Below are 23,798 nucleotides of genomic sequence, written 5' to 3'. Positions count from 1 at the left end.
AGATAATTTTTTAATTTAACTAATAATTTTTAATATTTTATAAATTAAACTTAAATTTAATAATTTTTATTTTTTTCTTATCAAAGTTAGATTTGATTAATAATTTTAATTTTTTTTACTATTAATATTAGATTTGGTTGATAATTTATTTTTATTTTTTTTATTAAAATTTGATTCATAGTTTTTAATTGATAAAACTTTAATTTACTAATTGAAATTAAATTTAATTAATAAATTAAAAATATTTATTGATAATACTTAATTAATATTTTTTTTTATAAAAATACTTTTAAAATTTAAAAGAATATTTAATATTATACTGCTTTCTCTCTAAATTTTATTCTTTTTCTCTCACTTTCTTCTCCTTCTCCTTCATTTTCGTTTTCATTTTTATACTCTTCTTACTGTGTCTCCTCCACATGTTATTATGCACTTTTTTTTTAATAGTTTATATATTTAGTATCTAAATATTTTTAGCTAAATAAATTTAAATCGATAATATATCAAAGTTAAAATTGATAATATTATAATAATTTATTATTTATTGTCAAATTAGTTAGTATTTTTAATAATGTATTGATGAAAATTAACTTTATTTATTTAATTAAAAATATTTATTTGATTATCATATTATTTTTTAATAAAATTATATTCAAAAGTTTAACATAAAATAATTTTTATTTTTTAAAATTTTAATGAGATTTGATACACTATAAAGTATAAATTTCAGTGAGATTTAATACAATATAAAGTTATGACCTAGATGGTCAATGCTTTCAATTGCATAAATTTGTAAAGTATGAAACTATCTTTTTAAATTTTACTAATTAAATTAAAGACAGAAAATTTACGCATAAACTTGGTCATATACAGAAGAGAAGTATTTACAAGTCTTTTGTCTCCTAAGGAAGGGTCATATACAAGCACAGAAACTTGGGACAAAGAGGTAGTCGAATGATACATAATAACCAAACCTTGTAGCGCATTATCATTTAGAGTTCATTTTCTGCCAACCAGGAATCTTGGTTCTGAACAAACACATCATCCTTGGTAGCCGGCCTGTTAGCTCTTCGAAACCAAGTCTTGAATGCTGAAATCAAGTGTGGGCAATCTTCGATGTTCCGGGTGGAAAAACTTAAGCACTGCTGCAGCAAATCTTGAGAATCTGACAACGGAAGAGTAGATATTATACTTAGAAATGCTTCTTCAAGGTCCTGGATGATTGATTTTTGACATGTCGGCATCGTGAAAACAATATTCCGGCAGACATTCAGTACCGGGAGCCAACATCTGACAAGATTCATCCTCACCTGAGAAAAATAGATACTAACCTTAAGAGCTTTGAATCAACAGATTCTTAGGGTCAAACTGACAAAATATGCATCTCGCTGATTTTATTTGGAATGATTTATATTTTCTTGCATCAACATTGCACTCATATGCATGTGCTAAATCAATAAAATTGTTGGAATAATCAACATAATACAAGTAAGATGCCAAATTCAACGTGACAAAAAAATTAAAATGAAATAGGAATATTTGCTGTAGAAATTCAATCGGGTAGATCTAAACTGTTGTAAGTTACCTCAAATGTGCAATTCACACACAACTCTTTTCTTATGCTGGTTCCTCAACAGAACAGCAAATTTAAACTTTACCAAGTGGTTTCTGACTTACTAAATTACCACTTGAGCATTGCGCTTCAGTACGAGAAACAAGCACACTTCAACCAGATGTCAGAAAAATAAAGAATCCACAATCAGAACTAGGCAACCCTACCAAACTCTGAATGGTGGACTGCACCTTGTCCTAGGGTTCATTTTTTGTTGCGTCTGTTTTGACCAGAATGACTGATTCAGGATGTGATGCCCTGATCTAAGATTCTGCTTCTCTAACCAGTTCTCCTTGCTATCTCTGACAAATCCATACTTCACAATTAGAGTTTGAAGAACCTAGGTATATGCTCAGTTGACCTTAACAAAGGACCAATCTATTTGATTGTATGGATAGGCCTTAGAACCATCAAATTATGTAAAGCTCCGAGTCCATCTTTTCCATTATTTGGCAAGCTATATTACACCATGTCAGGAGCAACGTGTCATTATTTTGCACAAGAAATGGATAATCGTGAATTCTAGCATGTTACTAGGATAAAATACAATCAACAAATTCCTTAATTTTACTATAAGATGGTTACACTGCTCTCTCTCTCTCTCTCTCTCTCTCTCTTGCTCTGAGATTGAAATATACCAAAAAAACAAAAGATATAATTAATATAAAAGGCCCACTTCAAAAGAGAATAAAATAACAAATATTGTTACAAGCAAATACCAAGGCACTAAGGCTACGTTTGGTTAGGAGTAATGTAATCAAGCGTAATAAACTTTGTAATATAACGTAATGTAATCTTGATTACATTACGTTTGGTAATGTGATGTATGTAATTTTTTATTACAAGGATGATTACATTCTTTTGTTTGGTGTCCAATATTTTTTATAACGAAAGTAATTTGTATTACTATAAAATGACAAAAATATCCAACAACATCGGTGGCCTGTGGCGGCCAGCGGCCTACGGTGGTGGCTGGTGGCCTATGGCGGTGGCCGACGAAGGCCCGACAGTGGCAGAAGTGACGTCAGTGACCGGTTGATGCCGAAAATGGACTAGGGGTATATTTGACATTTAAATTTTAGTTAAATAGCAACCTTGTAATGTAATCGGATTACATGGTGTTGGCCTGGTAATCCATATTACATTACATTACAGCTTTAAAACTGTACCAAATAAAGTAATCAATATTGTAATGTAATCTTGATTACATTACAAGACGGATTACCTCCTACCAAAACGTAGCCTAAATGAAAAGAAATTACACCCTAAAAGAACATGAACAGAACGAATAACATCATTGCCCACAACCATATCTGGTACGATAACCATAGGTACCAATCTAAGTACAACTAGCCAACTATTCTAGATCCTGTTCATGATCATCTTTTTTACACAATCAGCTCGAAAAATGTGCAAAATATTTAATCAAAACAAAAAGTGTAAATAATAGTCTAACAATTCATATTCTTGTTATGTTCTCCTTCCTTTGAGCTATTATAGTTGAAACAAAGAACAGTACAGTGGAGCCAACAGAGAAGCTCCAATGTCTAGATATTAAAAAAAAAATCTATATTGTCAGATAGAACTCTAGCAAATAACTCATTGTGAAGTAGCAATCAATTTTTGGAGTTAGATTCTCAACCCTCAAGTAAAATTAGATTTCAGTTAAGCATGGATGGTTAAAAAAGAGAGCTCCTGGAGTTCAGTTTGATCATTGTGTTCCCTTTTAGACTATAAAAGTATAAAATTGTGGTATGAATCAAAATGTTGGACTGTTAGGAAATTTAAATAAACAAACTGTATCAGAGATTAGAATGCTAAGCTGAGTGTATAGGGTCAAATAGAAAAAAACAAGATAAAAAAAAAACTATAAAGAAACAATTATTTTTAGCTCAAAGAAATGCTAAAACTGAAGAAAGCATGTTAAAATAGGTTGAATATGTCCAAAAATGATTAGCAAGTGAAAAGGATGATCCAAAGATGAATAGCTTGGATATCTCAGAGAAAAGAATGATATGTATCCAAAGTGTGAAAGCAAAATCTTTAACAGTTTCATTAGTTCTGTGAATTTCACATATTGTCATTTAGTGCCAACTTTTTGCATGCCTTGAGGCCCTTCTATTTATTAAATGCCAAAAACAGGAAAACATTAAGAACTCAAAACTATCCAATTCCAAGTTTCCTCACCTCCCTAAACGTGTCGCATAAAACTAGTAATTTGACTAAAATATTCTGCTTCTAGGAGAGCCATTCACCATACATGAGCATGAGGAAATCTATTACAGTTACATGATATGTGAGGCATCAATTTCCAAGAGAACTACCTCCACATAAAGTGGACACTTATGAAGCAATGTTGACTGGAGCCCTCTACTAGATTCAATATGTATCCCATATTTCATTAATAATATAAATATCTATATGAACAACCAGTTGCCTATATTCCAATGTGGTTCACTACTGGTGATGGCTATTCCACAACTAGTTAACCTTTTCTATTTCAATTATTTGCAACTAAAACAGCCAATACAACTCAAAAATTGTTATCCTTGTCCTGAACACATTATGTTATTAGTTATATTCCCTTTTAGCACAATCTCTCTCAGGAAAGAAATAAAATAGAAAAATGCTTAAAAACTAAAGTTAATACTCATCAATATTCATCTACTATTAGTAACACTTGTACAAGAAACTCATATTTTATGCAACACATGTTAGATACTTACATTCCATATGAGTCGTATTATGATATAATATTGTAGCTTGTTTGCAGGAATTAAATATCTTTTTTTTTAATATGTCTACTAAATTCAAAGCTCATTCTATAAGATCTAAATTGAATATTCTCAAAGATTACATGATACACACAGAACTAATGTATATTAACTTTATCCCATCTGATTCATTTCCTATCATATGTTTATCTATATATTAAGGTTAAACTTTGCATCATATTATTGAGGTTTTCCTATTTCAATTATTTGCAATTGAACTATTATCAACGCTATTATAACTTGGCCATCCCTATCTGGACCACATTAGGTAAGAAGCTATAGTCATACCCAGTTCGTTGAAATATCCCTCAAACAACAAAGAAGTTAAATGCATTAAGATCCAACTTCAAACCTGTCGAGGAGCCAATGTATTGCCAGAAGCAACCGCATTAGCCAGCCTGAATGTGGACCTTATGATCAGCGATGGCAGCCCAGGAGCTATATTCTTCCATGCATCGTCCCTAAAAGTCTTCTGCAAGTCTGCCGTCAAGGAAGCCTGCTCACTCCATCTGGACACTGCTGTGTCGGCCACCCTCAACTCAACCATCCTCTCAACCAGCCAGTGCAGGTGCTTTGCGTTCATCATGGATGAGTGAAGATCCAACCTCTGCATTGCCTCTCTTTCGTCATTCCCCCATGAAAGTCTAAAATCCGGGCTTGCATACTTCCCCAAGTGGTCCTTCGTCATCTCCATGCTCGTCAAGAAGGCTTGATCAAGAGCTCTCCTTACACAATCCCGGGAGGAGTAATCACGAAGTAGCTTTGCGACAAAGGCTTTCACATTGACAGTAGCCACATTTGGATGGCTGCGAATAGCAGAATCTATCAATCTACGGAGCATTTCTTCCGATGTGCAATTCCCATCCGCCTCCTCTGAGACAATGGGCAAAATTCTTGCTAGGAGGTTTTCACACTCCTCCCGTCGAAGCAAAGGCATCAAATTGAGTACTCCCTCCTCTTCCTCCTCGGTCCACGGCACTGCCTCAAGGAATCGTACGCAAGCTCGAACGCAATCATCGAAGAGAAGCTCCATTGCCACAGGAAGCATATCCAGAGCATCGGAGACGGATCCGATCTCACCGGAGAAGTCGAGGCTGTGGAGAAGCCGAATGACTGCGACGTGAGCGTCGAAGGGATTGCGGGAGCGGTGGCCTCCCGCGGAGGGGAGGACCTTAAGGTTGAGGCGATGGCGAATCCCCTTCCCACTGACGGAGGAGTGATTCCATCGCTCGGAGAGGAGCGCGTCGAAGTAACGGGAGCGGCGTAGAGCGGCGGAGCGGAGGTGAAGGTCTAGCGGGACGGGGTTGAGATCGAGGTCGTTAAGGTGGGAGTCATCGAGCTCGAGGCGAAGAATGACATCGGCAGTCGCGGGGTCGTCAAAACCGATCTCCGTTAGGGTTCCGTCGGCGGGGAGAAAGCGGCCGGGAAGCCCGAGGCGTTGGCGTTTCCGCAGTGACATCGCTATGTTTGACACGCATAACGGCAAAGGCGACGGAAGCGAGAACGGAAAAAACACAGAAAAAGTAGAGACGATCAATTATGTTGTACTCTGGACACGATGTAGCTTATAGTATTCCCTCAAAAAAAACATCGCGATTAATCCGTCTCAAGCTCGAAGATTCGTGCAAGGACTTGTAGCCGTTTCACATCTATCAGATTTATGCCAAGTTTCAAAGCACGAATCGTAAAGGTGTTTCTATCGACCACTCGTTGCTTCGCCGGGATGGAAGATTTGCAGCCGCCGGAAAGGGACAAGTGTGGACTGACGGTGACTTGGCGGATAAGGTTGGGTCCACCGTCCACCAAATTCTATTGTGATCGGCGGATCCGGACATTATTTAATCGGACATTTTTATCCGGATCTCATTTTAGCCGAGGGAGAAGAATAGACAGTGTGCTCAACCAAGTGCAAGGTGACAGTAATTAATAATAATGACATCATTAATTTAGAATTTAATTTTATGATAACCACCTCTTGCTTCTTCTTTTAATGAAAATCATCTATATATATATATATATATATATATATATATATATATATATATATATATATATATATATATATATTTTGTCTTTAGTCTCCGGAGATACGATGTAACGATAAGATATTTAGGTTATCATTCAGATATTCACGATTCGAATCTTAACTATAATGAATTTGTAGAAATTTTTTCACACCGCATCAACTTCGCAACTTAAATCATCGGAAGCTTAGCAAAACCACTCTCGTTAGCAGCTTGAAATTATCCACTCAGATCATCTCAACAAATAAGTTAAAATTGATTGTGTATAATTTTAATTCGGGTTAATTCTCAATTTAGTCCTTCGTTATTTAACGTGGTGCTGATTTCGTCCCTAATTTTTCAATTGACCAAATTTAATCCTCCAATTTTCGAACGTTTTCTCAAATTGATCCTTCCGTCTAAATCCCCGTTAAAATAAACGGGAAGACTTGTTTAACCGGTGGAAGTGACCTGGATAATTCCTAATTTAGTCCCTCATTATTTGACGTAGTCCCGATTTCGTCCAAGGATAATTTTAAAATGGAGGTCGTCTGCTACTCGGCGGTTTCGCTAAATTGATCCTTTCGTCTAAATCCCCGTTAAAATAAACGGGAAGACTTGTTTAACCGGCGGTACCAACTCAATCTCAAAGCTCAATTAAGACTTGAATTCTCTCTTTCGACCTATGGAAATTCAGTCTTGCTCAAACTTTTCTCCAGTTCTTTGCTTCCAACGGTTTCGCCTGCCCTTCTCCGCGTAATCCTTCTGATCATTTTCTCAGAACAATCAACAAAGGCTTCGATACGGTCAGTGCTTCTTCTTCGCAACTTATAAACCAACAAAGGAAACAAGTTTCTAAATCTCGAACTCAATCAATGTCAGGATTAGGGAAATAGCGCAAGAATAAAAGCAACTGATCATTTCCACCGGTTAAATAAGTCTTCCCGTCTATTTTAACAGGGATTTGGACGGAATGATTGATTTGGGAAAACGTTCAAAAATTAGAGGATTAAATTTGATTAATTGAAAAATTAGGGACGAAATCGGGACTACGTCAAATAATGAGGGACTAAATTAGGAATTATCCAGGTCACTTCCACCGGTTAAATAAGTCTTCTCGTTTATTTTAACGGAGATTTAGACGGAAGGATCAATTTGGGAAAACGTTCGAAAATTGGAGGATTAAATTTGGTCAATTGAAAAATTAGGGACGAAATCAGCACCACGTTAAATAACGAGGGACTAAATTGAGAATTAACCCATTTTAATTCAGTAATTTTTCCCAATATCTCTAGCAACAAATTATCCAACAATCTTAAAACAAACTTTTGTTCTATTGAGATGACCACAAAACAAAGTGTTGAGGTGTAAGAGACTCAACACATGAAAGTCCCTTCCATCCCAATTGGAATTGTGCCAATCAACCACGGGGAAAGACCTGAGAAGTTCACTAGATTGAACTTCAAAGTGTGGCAATAGAAGATGCTCTTCTACTTGACCAAGTTCAATCTAGCTTAATTCTTGACCGAGGACCCTCCTAAGCGTCTTGAAGATGCTGATGTGCAGACCATCAGTACAGTGGAAGCATGTACTCACACTGAGTTTCTGTGCCAAAACTACATCCACAATTGTCTTGCCGACTTACTATACGCTATGTATAGTGATAGATCGGATACGAGCGATAGGGGGGGGGGGTGAATATCGCTTCTTTTAAAACTTTTCTTTTACTTTTTAAATCAGAATCGTGCAGCGGAAATAAGAAAAGAGACAAAGTCATTTAGTTCGTTCGAAGCCTAGCTCGACTCATACTCGAAGGCCAGCGGTCCTCGACTGCACCGATGGCCAAAGCACTAAAACCCTTCTTTCCGAAATCTTCGGAAAGAAGCAGATCGTACAAGTACAATGAAATAAGATAGTAACACTCCTACTATCTTATTTTAATTTAAGCTCAATATGAAAATAAATATACCGACAATCGTATGCGTAGGATGTAGCTTGGTCGGTACTTCCGGACGGAGTGACTTGCTGAGCTGTTGAAGATGTGTAGCACAATTCGTACGCGAAGAAAAGCTTTTTGGATGATCAAAAGAGTTGTTCTGGCCTCAAACTTCGAGCCTCAATTTATAGGTGCCTTGGGCGTTCGGTCGACCGAACCCGCTCCCTTCCTTCCTGGCTGGAGTGTGACGTTGGCTCGATCTCCGGCAATCAATGCTCTTTAAGGGTTCGGTCGACAGATCATGCCTTTCAGTTGACCGAATAGGATCTTTTCCCTGTTTGTCACAATTAGCTGAGATCTTCTTTTAATGTTGTATGTAATGCTGATTGGATCGATCGACCGGTCCTCCGGTTCGTTCGACCGATCAACCTTTTTCCTTTTCCTGCTAATCGGTGCTAATAAGCTGGCCAGTGCTGAGTCACCATGGATCGGTCAACCGATCCTCTGGCTCAGTCGACCGATCAAGTTTTGACCGGACTGTACTCTGTTTTGGTCTGAACTGATACCTGCTTTGAGTTGACCTGGTTCGGTCGACCGATCCTCTTGTTCGGTCGACCGATCGGGTCGAACCTGCAAAACAGTGTTAGATAATAATCCTGCAAAACAGAGATTAGCACAGTAATATTATAATGCATGAGTAGTATAAAAGATAATAGAACTGTCTTGATCTCAACTTGGAAACCTTCCCGATTTCTTCAGTTGGATCAGTAACCTTAGGTTGTTCCTTTCAGGAACCCGACTTCACTGTCGCTCTTCCAGTTGTTTACCTCAACTTACCTGCCAAACATGGTCCTCCAGACATGTTTGGACTTTTCCTGCTTAGTGTCTGATCGCCCGATCCACTAAGACTTTTCCTGCAATACTACATTAGCTAACAACAATAATAGTAATATAGAATACAATGGTAAACCTAAACATAGATTTACCGAGATCCGCTGGTCCGGTCGATCGCGCGCGGTCGACCGGAAACCATCCAAACAACCTTGCTTGGAGTTCACTCCTCCAAGACTTCTCGTTACCTAAGGTTACCACCCCCTAGGATTTTCTTAACCTGGTTTCACTCACTAGGACCTAAGGTTACCACCCCCTAGGGTTTTCTCCACTTGGCTTTACTCACCAAGACTCAGTATTCGGCTACCCAAGGATCAAGTCCTCCAGACCTATCCACCTGGCTTCCACGATATACCAAGATTTTTCCCCTTGCCTAGCCTACAACTAGGACTTCCCTTGATCAAGTTCCATACTTAAGCATACTTAAGCATACTTAAACATATTTGTCTGACATTAAAACCTTGGAGGTCAATTGCACCAACATATATTACAAAGAGAATGATTAAAGAGCTGTGGGAGCCCCTGGACAAGAAATACAAGATGGAGGATGCATGACCCAAGAAGTTCATCATGGGCTAATTCCTGAATTACAAGATGATTGACTCTAAGATGATGATCGACCAAGTCTAGGAGCTTTAGGTGATCTTGCATGAGATTCACTCAGAAGAGATAGTTTTGAGTGAAACCTTCCAAATGGTGCTATCATTGAGAAGTTGCCTCCCGGGTGGAAAAACTTTAAGAATTACCTAAAGCACAAGAGGAAGGAGATGAATGTGGAAGAACTCGTGACTATCCTTCTAATTAAAAAAGACAACAAGAGTTCAGAGAGTATTCTCTCAGACTACTATAAAAGTCAATGTAGTTGAGTATGGTCGAAACTTGAAACGGAAGGACCCACTCTAAAGGAGATGATAAACGCCTTCTATTAAAATCTGGACTGCTAGAGTTCATGTGGGGGGAAGCTGTGTTAACAGCTAATTACCTTTTAGATAAGGTGTATCGAAAGAAAATAGATAAGAGCCCTTATGAGTTATGGAATGGAAGACAACTATCCTACAAATATTTATGAATGTTGGATGTCTTACTTGATCTGAAAAGGATAAAGATAGGATCAAAGATTATTGATTGCATATTTATTGGATATACACATAATAACATTGTATATTGATTTTTTGTGTACGAGATACAAATATCGGATATACACAATAACTCGATAATAGAATCGAGAAATACCTCATTCTTTGAGCATATGTTTTCATATAAGACTCGAGAGGAATCTAGCTTCTCAAAATGGGCATATAAAACACAAGGTGAAGATGATGATGAGGAACCAGTCGAGGTTGAGCTTAGACGGAGCAAAGATCTCGGGTAGAAAAATCCTATAGATCGGATTTTATCACTTTCATGTTGGAAAGTGAACCCCCGAAATTACTCAGAAGCAATAAGCTCTTCTGATGGACCTCACTGGAGAGAGACAATTGTATTTGAGATAGAATCTATCTTGCAAAATCGCACTTGGGAACTTATGGATCTTTCTCCGAGAAGTAAACCACTACGTTACAAGTGGATCTTCAAGAAGAAAATAATGTTAGATGACACAATTGATAAATACAAGGTCAGATTGGTAATCAAAAGATACCAACAACGAGAAGACCTTAATTAGTTTGAGACATATTCTCCGATGTCGAGAATAACTTCAATAAGAGTATTGTTGGTGTTGGGATGTATACTAAAAGCCTAGCTTCTTGTATGAAATAAGAATCACATTTGTCAAATGTCTACATTTATGTTAAATGTAGTTGTCCATTTAATTTATATTGTAAATAACATGGTGTGTGGTGCCACACAGAAGATCATGTTATCAGTTCCTTATAAATTATAAATAGAAGCTCACAACTAAGATGGAATGAGACAAACCATTGGAGTGGTTGTAGTATAAATTGGTATTAGTTTATCTTAACTAGAAAATTATACTAGTACACTATGTGTGTATTGAGCAGGACCATTTGAGTTGTTTCTTTTTATACTGACTACATAAAAGAACATATACTTAGTATTTATTTCTTTAATTTATCAATGGGTGAGATTTAGTTCAATAAATCAATAGACCCGAAAAGTTGGGAAATAATATTATTTATATGGTGTGTTGTTGATTATAGAAGGAAACTGTGTCCTAATAATCTAGGTTGATGATGCCCCTTGAGGAGCTCATAAGTGTTGGGATCCTTCGTACTCGGCTAGAGAGGGGGGGGTGTGAATAGCCGACCCCAAACTTTCTCGTTTCTTCCTACGATTAGGGTTAGCGCAGCGGAAAATACAACAAAGAAACGAAAGAGAAGAAAACCAAACCTTAACACAAGGATGTAACGAGGTTCGGAGATTAGGGCTCCTACTCCTCGGCGTGTCCGTAAGGTGGACGAGCCCTGTCAATCCGTCGGTGGATGAATCCCCGGAAACCCGGCTAATAAATACTCCTTATGGGTGGAGAAACCTCGCCACAGTCTTTTGCAACAGCAAACAAAGGAGTACAACAATAGAGACAACAAACAAGAACAACAGAAATTGTAAAACACTTGCTTGCCTCTTGTTGTCGACTGGAACCTTGATGAAGCAACAGCTTCTCAGATCCAGCAGCTAGAACACCAGCAGGAAACTCACGCAGAGCTTCAGCAGCGATGAGAGCTCAGCAAAGCTCAAGAGCACACCAGCAGCTCAGTAGCAGAAGAGAAGAGGAAGGAGAGTTATTATCTTCTTCGTCTCCTGTAGAGGTCTTATACCTGCACCTGCGAAGAAGACACAGAAGACACAGAATCTAGCCGTTGTGCCATGCGGCTGGTGTGGACCGATCGAGCATCACCGATCGGTGCTGGGCTGGTCGATCGGTCGTGGGGACCGATCAGGCTCTATCTGATCGGTCCCGGACCGATCAGAGTCGATCAGAGTTGCAACTCTCATGCGTACCTGATCGGTCCGTGGACCGATCAGCTTCTGCTGATCGGTCATGGGGCCGATCAGTCCTGATCGGTCCCGGACCGATCCCACCTCTGCGAGAGGTGGGCGTATCTCTGCTCAACTCTTGATCGGTCTCCGCACCGGTCGGATGTCTTCTGAAACCCATACATTTGTTATCGATCGGTCACCGGATCGATCGGATACCTAACGTATCATTGGATCGATCTGCAGACCGATCGAGCTTGGTTTTGCCCAAACCAAGTCCCAAGTCTCCCAAACCAACATCCGGTCAACCTTGACTGTTGGTACATCATGCTTAGCATCCGGTCAGTCCCTTGACTGCTAAGACTCTCACCAGTGTCCGGTCAATCCCTTTGACCCACTTGGACTTTCTCTACACGATATCCGATCATCCCGATCCACGGATTTTTCCTGCACGGCTTCACTCACGGGACTTTCACCGCCTACCTGTTTCCACATGCCTAACATCCCGTTAGGACTTTCTCCTTGCTTCACTCACCAGGACTTTTCAACCGCCTAACATCCCAGTTAGTTTCTTTCTGCTTGGCTTCACTCACGGGACTTTCCAATGCCTAACATCCCGATTAGGACTTTCCCACTTGCTTCACTCACGGGACTTTTCCACACTAACATCCCAGTTAGGACTTTCCCTCGTGCCAGGCTCCCTGCTTGGACTTTTCCAGTGCCAAGTCTCCATACTTGGACTTTTCCCGTGCCAGGTCTCCATACTTGGACTTTTCGCGTGCCAAGCTCCCTGCTTGGACTTTTCCAGTGCCAAGTCTCCATACTTGGACTTTTCCAGTGCCAAGCTCCCTGCTTGGACTTTTCAGGTCAACCAGATCAACCTTGACCTATGGTTGCACCAACAATCTCCCAAGTTTGTATTCTTGTCAACACATCAGAATACAACTTTTCTACTCTCGTCAAACATTGTCAAACATCAAAATACAACTCGAGTCAGGTCACCCTTTACCAACTCGAGTCAGGTCAACCAAGTCAACCTTGACCTAAGGTTGCACCAACAATAAGGATTGTCATGTAAACCCTGCAGGTGGACCTACTCTGACATGACAATAAAATTGAGTGATACTACTCTTGGAGCTAGATATTAATTAAGTGAGTTGTCAATAACTCATTTAATTAATGGGCATTCGATATCTTAAACACAGGGAGATTAATGCACTCATAATAAGTAGGAGACCATAATGTAATTTGGGATTTGTGCGGTAGTTCCATAATAACTCTTTAGTGGTATGAGTTATTATTGATGAACTTGAGTTGGGTGTTCGGAGCGAACACAGGAATCTCAAGCTCATCGGGAGACCAAAACCAATTTCTCCTCTCGGTCCCTGTTGTAGCCTCTGTAAAGTCTTGTATCCACAAAGTCCACTTCTTACCCAAGTAATGGGTTGGGCGCATCCTTGCTTGGAGCAAGGGGGGCCGGCCAAGCATTATTTGGTGCCCAAGAGGTGGTTGACCCCAAGCACATCTTGGTGTCCAAGATGTAGCCGGCCACATAAGTTAAAAGGAAGTTTTAATTTTTTTTAAAACTTTCCTTTTTAGCGGCCACATGAAGAATAAAAAGAGTTTTTAATTTTGTGTTAAAAATTTCCTTTTATAGCCATCTTCATGGTTTTAAAAGAGAATTTTAAAATTTTAAAATCTTTCCTTTTATAGCTATCTACAAAGGATTAAAGAGAGATTTTAATTTTGTTAAAATCTTTCCTTATTTGTAGTTATCTAAAAAAGAGATTTTAATTTTTGATAAAACTTTCCTTTTTTGTAACCATGATTTAAAAAGAGAAGTTTTAATTAATCTTTCCTTTTTTGTAGTTGTCTACATGTTTTAAAAGAGAGAGATTAATTTTAAAGTTTTCCTTTTGTTGCCATATACAATAGGAAATTTAAAAGAGAGATATTTTAATTGTTGTTAAAATTTTCTTTTTTTAAAGGGAGGCCATAAATAAGGAAGTTTTAATTATATTTAAAACTTTCCTTTTTTGCCATGACCAAGAATTATAAAAGAAAATGAGAGGGTGACTCATGACATACAACCTAAGCCTTGCCCCCTCGCTTCTCTTCCTTGTGGCCGACCCTCTCTCTTCCTCTTCTCACTTTGTTTCTTCTCTTAGGCCGGCGACACCATCTTCTTCTCTTCCCTTTCTTCTTTCTAAGGTCGACACCTATCTCATCTTGGTGGTCGAAACTTGAAAAGAAAAGAAGAGATCCTTGGTGGTCGGTTGTTTAGAGGGGAAGAAAAAGAAGAAGGAAATTTCCTATTTTGGCATCCCTTGGTGGCTCGAGTTTCTTGGAGGCAAAGAAGTGGTTCGGGTGGAGTTATCTTGGTAGATCGTCACCCACACGACGTCCAAGAGGAGGAGAGGAATACAACAGAAGATCAAGAGGTCATTAGCTACAAAGAAACGTATAACTAATTAATGGTTTCCACTTCGAATTAATTAGTTATTTTTTTTTGCATGAATTCTGAAACATCAACACAAGAGGCTAGCGATTTTATGTTTCGATTTTGTGCTATCGATTTTGTATTTTAATTTTGCGTTTCGATCTTGTGTTTCTATTGTGGTCTCTGTAGTTAAACCTAGGGTTATTGTAAGAAGTTAAATATCCAATTTCTTTGAAAGACTTTGTCTAGGAAGTGGTGGATGATCCCATAACCAAGAAGGCCTAGTGCCTCACCATGTTTAACCTGGAAGCCAATCTTTGAAATAAATATTTAATCAACTTCTGTAATATGTTTTAACTTAGGAAGATCGGATCGGTTAAACTTGGAGTAAAAATGTTAAACATCGTTTCCAATCCAAGTTTAACTTCTGAAGAGCAACTTGGATTAATAATGTTAAGTATCATTTGTAATCCAAGTTTAACTTCAGTAGAGCACATGGGTAGCTAGGTTAAGTTCTGTGCTTGTACAAATTTTTGTACAGAAGAAACAGAACGGTGTTCCGAATAGAAACCAACAGTTGGCTATAACAACTCTATGAAATCTCGAAATACATCAAATGGATGTAAAGACAGTGTTTCTAAACGGAAATTTAGAAGAGGAAATTTACATAGAGTAACCTGAAGAGTTTTCTATGCCAGGACAGAAAAAATAAGGTTTATAGATTAGTGAAGTTATTATTTGGCTTGAAACAAGTACCAAAGCAGTGGTATAAGAAATTTAATAATGTCATGAAGAAATGTGGATTCAAGATTAATGAATATGATAAATATGTTTACATGAAAGCCACATATAATGACTATGTTATTTTATGTCTATATGTCGATGACCTATTTATCATTGAGAGTAATAGTAAAATAATCAAATCAACTAAAGATATGTCGAACTCAAGATTTGACATGAAATACATGAGACTAGATGATGTGATTCTAGGAATCAAAATTTTTACAACAATAGAAAGATTTGTTCTTAGTCAGTCCTATTATGTGACAAGATTTTTGAGAAATTCACCAAGGGTGATACTGCGTTAGCACAAATACCGATAGATACGAGTCAACATCTATCGAAAAATTAAAATGAAAGTATCTCTTAGATAGAGTATTCTCGAGTGATTGGAAGTTTAATGTATATAACGAGTTGTACACGACCAGACTTAGCCTATGCAGTAAGTAAATTGAGTAGATACACAAGTAATTCCAGTGTTGAGCACTAGAAAGATATAATAAGAGTATTGAGGTACTTGAGGTATACTCGTGAATATGAACTGCACTATACGAGATATTTTGCTATGATTGAAGGATACAGTAATGCGAGTTGGATATCTGACATAAAAGACTCTAAATCTACGAATGGTTAAGTATTCACTTTGGAAGTACAGTTATTTCTTGACAATCTTCTAAGCAAACGGTAATAACCAGATCCACGATGGATTCTGAGTTTGTAGCTCTTGACAAATATGATGAAAATGTTGAATGTCTACTATAAATCTTAGAAGATATTCTGAGATGGTCAAAATCGATGCCGACAATTTGCATACATTGTGATAGTCTATTAGCAATTGGTCGGGTACAGAGTCATCTGTATAATGATAAGTCTAGACATATACATCGTAGACATAATACCATTAGACAACTACTCTTCATGTGAGTTATCACTGTTGTCTATGTGAAGTCAAAGGATAACTTAGATGATTCGCTAACCAAAATGTTAAATCGAGAGTTAGTTGCAAGTTCATCATGAGGAATGGATTTGATGTCTTTGTTAGTAATCAATGCAGAGGATACCCAACCTATGCTAACTAGAGATCCCAAGAACTAGGTTTAAAGGGATAGCTAATTTTCACTAACTAGGCACAGTGTGGGGGATAACCCAATAAAGCAATGATCGGACCAAGGCAAGTTGATGGACTTTCAATAATCAAGAAGAGTAGATGGCTACTCTCGAGGGATCAACTGTGTAAGAAAAAAGTGGGGCCGCTTCGAAGTGTAGGATCAGAAAGAACGTTGCGGGGCGGGGGGGATGAATACCGATCGTCGAAAATTCGATTTAAAACAGATACGCGGAGGAAGAATAAAAAGCTATGCTAACCTGACCAATTTTTTACTTGGTTCGGAGCCTTCGACGACTCCTACTCCAAGGTTCACACTCGTCGAGTGCTTTCATTGGATAATCCACTAATAGTTCGAAATGATTACAAATTGCAAGTACAAGAACTACATATAAAAATCATCAACAATAAAAAAAAACTAATTAAAGATGAAGTCCAGTTGTCGGTGGAGCGTAGCAGCATTGCGGGAGCTTTTTCGGAGCACCGAGCAGTAGAGAAGGTTGTTGCAGTTATTATACTGAAGCTCCGGGTTGAAGGCTTTTAAATAGGTCAATTCCGGGTGCCTGGAACCTCTCCGGGTGCTTGGACCACATGGCTCGGTCAATCGACGCACTCCACGTAAGCTTGTGGATTGATTTTCGGGTCCGGGAGCCCACGACCCTGCCCAGGCGAGCCTAATCCGGGCGCTCAAACCCCTTTTCTTTAGCCTTTCCACCTGCAAGAAAAGGTTAGTCCAGGCAATCAAAAAAAAAAAATTTACCTTGTAAAACAGAGTTAGCACAACATAATAGATTATAAGTAGTAATTAGATCTTATCTCCTCGAGACCAGGATCTAGTCAAAGTCTCAGCTTAGGTTTCCTAAATGGACCTAAGCTAGACTGACGCCTACAATTCCCTCAATAGGGAATGCGTCATCACTGGATCTCTCCTCTAGTTGCTTATCTTTACTTACCACTTGCAGTTACTCGACTTGTCTCTGATCCACCAGGTCTTCCCGCTAGTTGTCAGGTCCGCAAACTAGACTTCGACCGATTGTCAGGTCCCGCGGACTCAACCTAACTTCTCGCTAGATATCAGGCCCTGCGGACCTATCTAGACTTCGCACCAGCTATCGAGCCCCGCAGACCTAGCTGGATTTTCCACTAGTTATCGGGCCCCATGAACCTAGCTGGATTACAACCTGGTGTCACTTTCAGACCAATCTTGGTAGAAGCGTTAGACAAACAACCCATTTAACTTTAACCTATTTGTCATATATCAAAACCAGATTGTTAGTGCAATCCGCATCAACACGAAGAGAATTAGAGGCACAATGCCTAAAACTTCTCACAGAACCAGACATGTTCATGGCCAAAAGCGAACACACTAATGAGAACTGAGTTGTATTAAGGAGAGTCATGGGTAAGATATGTCAATGCTTACACAGACGTCATAACAGTTCAAAGATATCATGTCTACTGTTAGCCAGTATGCAAATAGATCTTCACATGGGAAGGTTCAAAAAGTAAAACCTACCTATCCTATACTTGACTCAACTGTTGAATGTTATCACATATCTTGTATTCCATTCATGTGGGGGATTGTTGGAAATGTGAATGAAATAAAGAGATAGAGACGAAGATATTCTATTGTGTATGAGTTTTAGTCATATATTAGAAGTCTCTTGGCTTTATTGTTGATTTAAATTATGACACATGCATTGATGTTATAAACATATGCATGGGGAGAAACTCTCTTACGTGTGGGTGCATAGGGGTGGCTGCAAATCCAGGACTTCGATTTGCACTAAACCAAGTTGCTTGTGTGCGAGCATGACTTGCGCGTCGAATGTAGGATCGGTCGAGACAAAATTTACCCAAAAGAATGAACCAACATTTTGCCACCTGAATCTCTTTTTGCTACATGCTCAAGAATGTAATAGAAGTATTAATATAAAATTAATGGCGATTCTGTAACGTTTTGACATTAATGGTGATATTAAACTCATTAATGGTGACTTCGTAACATCTTAGCATTAATGACGACATTAAACTCATCAATAATCATTCTGTAACATCTTGACATTAATGAAGACATTAAACCTATTAATGATGACATTAAACTCAGCATTAACTGACCATAATTTGGTCATTCATTGCCTGCAAGGTGAGAAGTCCTATATGAGGAGGATGAATCTTGAGCAAAGGAGAGAGTATCGTAAGATAAACAAAAGAGAGAGCGAGAGGAAGAGCAGGAAGTGAACCTCTATCCACCCGTATTATCCCACAAAAACGCTTTTAGTCGTGCATCCATTCGGTTGAACTACTCATGATAGCACTCGGATGCATTATCAGTTCGCCACAAACAACCAGTGAGTTGTTGGGTGCGTGATTTTGCGATTATATCTTGGGAAACAGACGACACAAAAGAACCTCGGATCACATCCAGAGGTGGGGCAAATTTGTTTTAAAGAAACTGCATTCAGTACATACCTCGATATTTTACTCAACAAATTCCCTTCCTGACTCAATGATCGACTTCCGATTTTGCTACGTATCGCATCAACTCCACAACTCGGATCATCGGAAGCTTAGTAGAACCAATTTCACTGACAATCTGAGATTATCCGCTCAAATCATTTTAACAGATAAATTAAAATTAATTTTATATAATTTTAATTCAATATTTTTTTTTCAATATCTCCAACTACATATTGTCCAACAAAATCAACGCACTCAACTTCTCATTCTTTAAATATAATCAAAGAATCCCATATCGATCCTCACAACTACATTACCTTCCAACAACAACCCAGAAAATATGATAAACTAATGAAGCAGAAACAATCGGATTAATCCATCCATCACACTCCATGTATCATTTGACAAATGCAACCAAAAAAAAAAAAAGAAAAATCAAGGAAAATGTCAGAAGTGTGACTCTGTGCCCACAACTTTTGAATGATCCAGGACAAGAATAGATGCACTACATTCTCGTGTGGATTAGTTAGGAGAAGTGCTACGCTTCACTTTACTAGCGGCTTCCAGCTGCAGGATCTTCATGGAGTCTGTGCCATTAAAAAACTTCCAATGTGATCTGTTGCGACTTCACAAGGAGCCGGATTCATGATGTGGAGCTCATTCTGCCATGGACTCAAATGCTGCCGAGCAGCAAGTTAGAGAAGAGAATCAATTCAGACGAAGAGGCGAGCTGTAGTGAAAAAGTGGGTTGCGATTTACCTGATCCAGGTGTGAGACTTGTAACAAGGAATCTTGCTGCAAGTCCCTTGAAGTAGGAGCAACGCAAGGCGTTCCAGGTTGAGTGATTCTCTGGAAGGCGGAGGCATATAAGTGGGGCGGGAAGCTGCTCATTCCTGGACTGAATCCGAGGACAGCAGATCCTCCGTAGCACGGTTGAAGCACCTAAATGAACAGAATTCAGATAATATCAGAGAGCTAAAGTCTTCTAAAGACGAACTATATGATCTTACATCTTTAGGAACAATTCTCTCAAGATCAAAGGTCATTTCTGGATGGACAGCCGCAAGCTTCATCGAAAGAAACTGCACATTTTAGTGGTAACAGATTGATTTCTTAGCTCCAAAAGAGAGATTTTGAATCATGTTCTAGTTAACAAGCTCGAGGAGCTACCTCAACTTGGCACTGCAATGACTGTACGTAGTTGATTATCTCGTCAAGCATCATAGCCTTGCCATTGATCTGTGAAACAGAAAAGAACATGTTGAAAGACACAATTGTATGAAGTAGTGAAGGATTCTACGGGAAAGCAAATACCTTGTTGCATCCTGGAACAAGATCTTGAAGAAGTCGCATTCTTTCACTGATTTTTTCCCTTCTAACCTGCATATTCAGTAACTATGAGTTAAAGAAACTCCGAGCATAATGCACACAAGTAATATGCACTTGGATCAGAAACCTTACTCTTTCTGCAAGGCTGTGACTATTCGTGGCCTGGCCTCTCTTGGCCCTTACATGAATGTAATCATCCTTGGAAGCATCAGGGCCTTTGCTATTTTTGTTGCTGATTTCATTATTCTGTTTCTTCTCATCTTTCCCTGATTGATCCTTGACAGACTCAAGCAAAACATCATGCTGCTCTTCGACCTTAACATTCTGATTCTGATATAGAAGTTGGCTTAGTTCTCTACTGAACATGAAGTTAGTGCACATCTCATGAGATTTTTGAAAAGAGATTAATTCATCTTACCTGAACACTATCAATTTTCCTCTTATTATGCCGGTGCCTTTGAGATGAAGGGAAGGAATCCATGTCTTCATGAGATCTTCCCTTGTCACTGGGTGAGAGAGTAGCAGTACCAGCAACCAAACCACTAAGTTGATGATCTAATGGCAACCTGATGTCGCGGTGGGAAGTGATTCTATTTGCCTCAGTAAAGTTCATACTTTGGACCACGCTAAGGGAATCCCAAGTGTTCCCCAAGCACTCGTCGGAAACTATCCCAGCTGAAGCTGATGTACCAACACCTCCCTCAGATTGTTGAGTGGAATACATCTGTTGGATCACGCAAATATGTATCAGCAGCTACGCAAGGAAAAAGAGATTGCAACTGAAATGGCCAAACTTAACAAGAAAGCAGGCATTTAAAGTTCAAACTAATGGCTGTGGGAAACAGAGGTAACTTTTTCTTTGGGCAAGGAGTTGGAGGAATGCTGACTGATACTTCTTGTAGGACTCAGCAAACAATAATTACCCTTGCCAACTTTAAATCAAGAGGTGTAAAAGCAAGAGCACTAACTTGAAGAAAATCCTATTGGCAGCAAGACCAAACGAAGTACACATGTCAAACCATCAAATTTTCGATGCACAATAAGGATCAAATATCATCGTCTACTTCAGTTTCTCACAAGTAAAATTCTTGCAGGTTGCTTCTCCCTTCCAACAATTGGAGAACACACATGGCAGAAATTTCAACACCTGACTTTTTTTAGGGGGGAAGTAAAAGCAGATCTGAAGAACTAATTAAACAGGTTGGTGAAAGGAACATTAACTGAACTTTTTCCAGAAGAGAAAAGTCTTTCACTATTTCCAGCTAAGCGATCTGCATGCAAATAGCTATCAGATGAATAAAATTATTAACCTGACTTAATGGGCACCGAAAAACTACTCAGTAAGCTGCAAAAAATTAAAAAAAAAAAATAAAAACAGGGTTTAAATATGGCTACAAATAGAAGTTTCTTGAGACCTACCTGTTTTAAATATCAGTAAGAATTCTTCCAAGCACCAGTTCCTCTCTCACTGTGCTTGTATGAAACTTGTGGCATCAGTCAAAGCTACTAAAAGGTACATGAATAAGGGCTTATGAAGATGAGCATGAAAGATGATTAAGACGTCAAATCAGAGCTTGAAATAGCTACTAGTGAGCCAGAAGCCAGGAGGGCAGAAGGTAAAAAGAAGGGAGAGGTGAAGACGAAGGGCACCTTTAGTTAAAGAGGGGTGGTTAATCACTTCCAACTGCTCTCAGTAATTTATGCTTTTCTAAAAGAGCCCTGTTTAATCTAATCTAAGCATTAGGGGACTCAAAGTGAGATAGAGAGAGAGAGAGAGACTGAGAGAGGGAAGGAGGGAGAAAGGGTTTACTGATCCCATTGTTATTTTAATGCCTTTTAAGGGACAAGAGTCGGGGTGCTTCTCTTCCACACCAAGCTTTGGAGGAGTAATCTTCTACTGACACATGCCAGCCATTTCTACACTCATTTTTCCAACTGTCAGCCAACCACACTAACCTTTTTCTGCTCCCATTTTCTTTTATCTGAAACATGTGGAATCTTATGATCCTTTTACCTTCTTGTCCTTTACTCTTCTAAAGCCTGAGCAAGCTTGCTTGAATAGGATGCTTGGAACATAGTCAAAGGACAGAGGGTTGGGCAGGTCAGCACAATAAATAGGTTAGATCAATTTGTAAAAAGGAAAATGGAAGTGGCGATTAGATTAATTTGTTAGTATGAGTAATGAAGCAGATCGAAACACTTGTCGAGACAAGATCATGTTCTATAAACCAGGCTTTGCACAGTAGGAGAGAAGTTGTCAGAAGTTGTTTTGAATCGAGTGGCATCAGTGACATGCAAGATTATCGCATGGTGTCTTAGGATGTCCCTGGAGATATCATAATCGCAATTATTCCTTGGATTCATGATGAAGGAACACCAGCAGATGTCGGTGCCAGTTAGTCTTGTCAGATTTAATCATCTCATCAGATTTGGATAGGGACGGAATAGATAGCTGGGTTGGGTCATCTCAGTAGGAAGTGTGTTCTGTGTTTTCGTAAAAGAAGTAAATTATCAAGTGTTAATAGTTTATTAAGACATAAGCAAATCCAATTGATGGAGCATCGAATTCGAGGGTAAAAATTGTAATCCTGGGATGTTGATCGTCTGGAGACTTCACATGAGGGACCTGGCATGCTGATCGAGCATGTGTATCACAAAGAAGAATTAGAAAAAGTAAATTTCAGTTATCTTTTTGGATCCTCGATATAGATATTTCGACGTTCAAGTCAGATAAATAATAATAAAAAAAAATAAAGAATAATAACGATGAACAAATAAATTATGATATAAAAGTCTTATATACCTGAGCCTGTAGAGATGGAAACTTTCTTATATAATGTTACTTTTTCTCTCTGAATCTTGATGTATTATTAAAATAGGACTACCGTTAACACTCTGACACATTGCTTGGAATAAACCAGTAATTCTTGCACTTTGCAAGATAGAAACTTTCAATGTACAACTTGTACGGGGAATATTCTCTTGATTCTCTAGCAACGGTCATGCAAAACGTCAAAAAGGAATATTAAGATGGTGAGTCATTAATGTGTTGTAATGATAGGTCGGCTAAGCCCCCTTCATCGTCCGATCGGACCTTGTTCTCAGTGGCTAAGAGATATAGACCACCTTGAGAACTCGACCTCTTTGAGGACTCAGCTCGACCTCTTTGAAGACTCGGAGTCCAGTCCGATCGATCAAAATGTCTAATTGGCTAGATCACTCGGTTGAGTCATGCAATCGTGTGCTTCTGAATCAAACTAAAATGGCTCGGCTCGGGATTTCCCTGAGCCATGATGATTAGGGCTCTGATCGGATCAAAAGTCTGATCAGCTAGACTACTTGGTCGAGCCACGTAACCGTGTTGGCCCCAAGTGTTGTCTCCTTCCTTGACTTAGACTATCACATCAACCTGCTTTCTTGACTCTGACTCTAACTTTGGGAGACTTATCTTATTTGTCATATTACAAATCTCTCCTTCAAGCCTAGTCGAACGAGGTTGCAAGCTCGAATGACTAGACACTTATGTCTTTT

The 23,798-nt window shown here is 38.7% G+C and overlaps 2 protein-coding genes across 9 annotated transcripts; both read right to left on the bottom strand.

Annotated features, from left to right (window-relative positions):
- Positions 1–832: 832 nt before the first annotated feature.
- LOC122033836 (BTB/POZ domain-containing protein At1g63850-like) lies at positions 833–5,891 on the bottom strand. Its single transcript, XM_042593001.1, has 2 exons — positions 4,739–5,891; positions 833–1,310 (listed from the first exon to the last, which is right to left on the bottom strand). The coding sequence occupies exons 1-2, from the start codon at positions 5,843–5,845 to the stop codon at positions 993–995; spliced, it is 1,425 nt and encodes a 474-aa protein (XP_042448935.1). The 5' UTR covers positions 5,846–5,891; the 3' UTR covers positions 833–992.
- Positions 5,892–19,251: 13,360 nt separating this feature from the next.
- Positions 19,252–22,109, bottom strand: LOC122033788 (transcription factor bHLH49-like). Of its 8 annotated transcripts, none has more exons than XM_042592987.1 (9): positions 21,687–22,109; positions 21,489–21,552; positions 20,686–20,991; positions 20,400–20,597; positions 20,253–20,318; positions 20,109–20,177; positions 19,949–20,020; positions 19,698–19,880; positions 19,252–19,618 (listed from the first exon to the last, which is right to left on the bottom strand). In XM_042592987.1, the coding sequence occupies exons 3-9, from the start codon at positions 20,989–20,991 to the stop codon at positions 19,517–19,519; spliced, it is 996 nt and encodes a 331-aa protein (XP_042448921.1). In that variant the 5' UTR covers positions 21,489–21,552; positions 21,687–22,109; the 3' UTR covers positions 19,252–19,516. The 8 variants fall into 8 exon arrangements, with proteins under 8 accessions (XP_042448921.1, XP_042448909.1, XP_042448892.1 ...); XM_042592975.1 differs by having other exon boundaries at positions 21,489–21,538; XM_042592958.1 differs by lacking the exon at positions 21,489–21,552 and having other exon boundaries at positions 21,687–22,108.
- Positions 22,110–23,798: the final 1,689 nt, after the last annotated feature.

Source organism: Zingiber officinale, chromosome 1A (genome assembly GCF_018446385.1).
Source record: "Zingiber officinale cultivar Zhangliang chromosome 1A, Zo_v1.1, whole genome shotgun sequence".
NCBI classification, from domain to species: domain Eukaryota; kingdom Viridiplantae; phylum Streptophyta; class Magnoliopsida; order Zingiberales; family Zingiberaceae; genus Zingiber; species Zingiber officinale.
Note: the sequence above shows the minus strand (reverse complement) of the source record. Positions and strands in the feature narration are given on the sequence as shown.

Bases quoted from the DNA above. Each gene is read 5' to 3' on its own strand.
- LOC122033836 (XM_042593001.1), bottom strand. From the start codon at position 5,845: ATGTCACTGCGGAAACGCCAACGCCTCGGGCTTCCCGGCCGCTTTCTC. The intron at 1,311-4,738 runs GTTTGAAGTTGG...TATTTTTCTCAG, and splicing joins ATACATTGGCTCCTCGACAG to GTGAGGATGAATCTTGTCAG.
- LOC122033788 (XM_042592987.1), bottom strand. From the start codon at position 20,991: ATGTATTCCACTCAACAATCTGAGGGAGGTGTTGGTACATCAGCTTCA. The intron at 20,598-20,685 runs GTAAGATGAATT...CTTCTATATCAG, and splicing joins GGAAAATTGATAGTGTTCAG to AATCAGAATGTTAAGGTCGA. The intron at 20,178-20,252 runs GTATTTGCTTTC...TCTGTTTCACAG, and splicing joins TTGTTCCAGGATGCAACAAG to ATCAATGGCAAGGCTATGAT.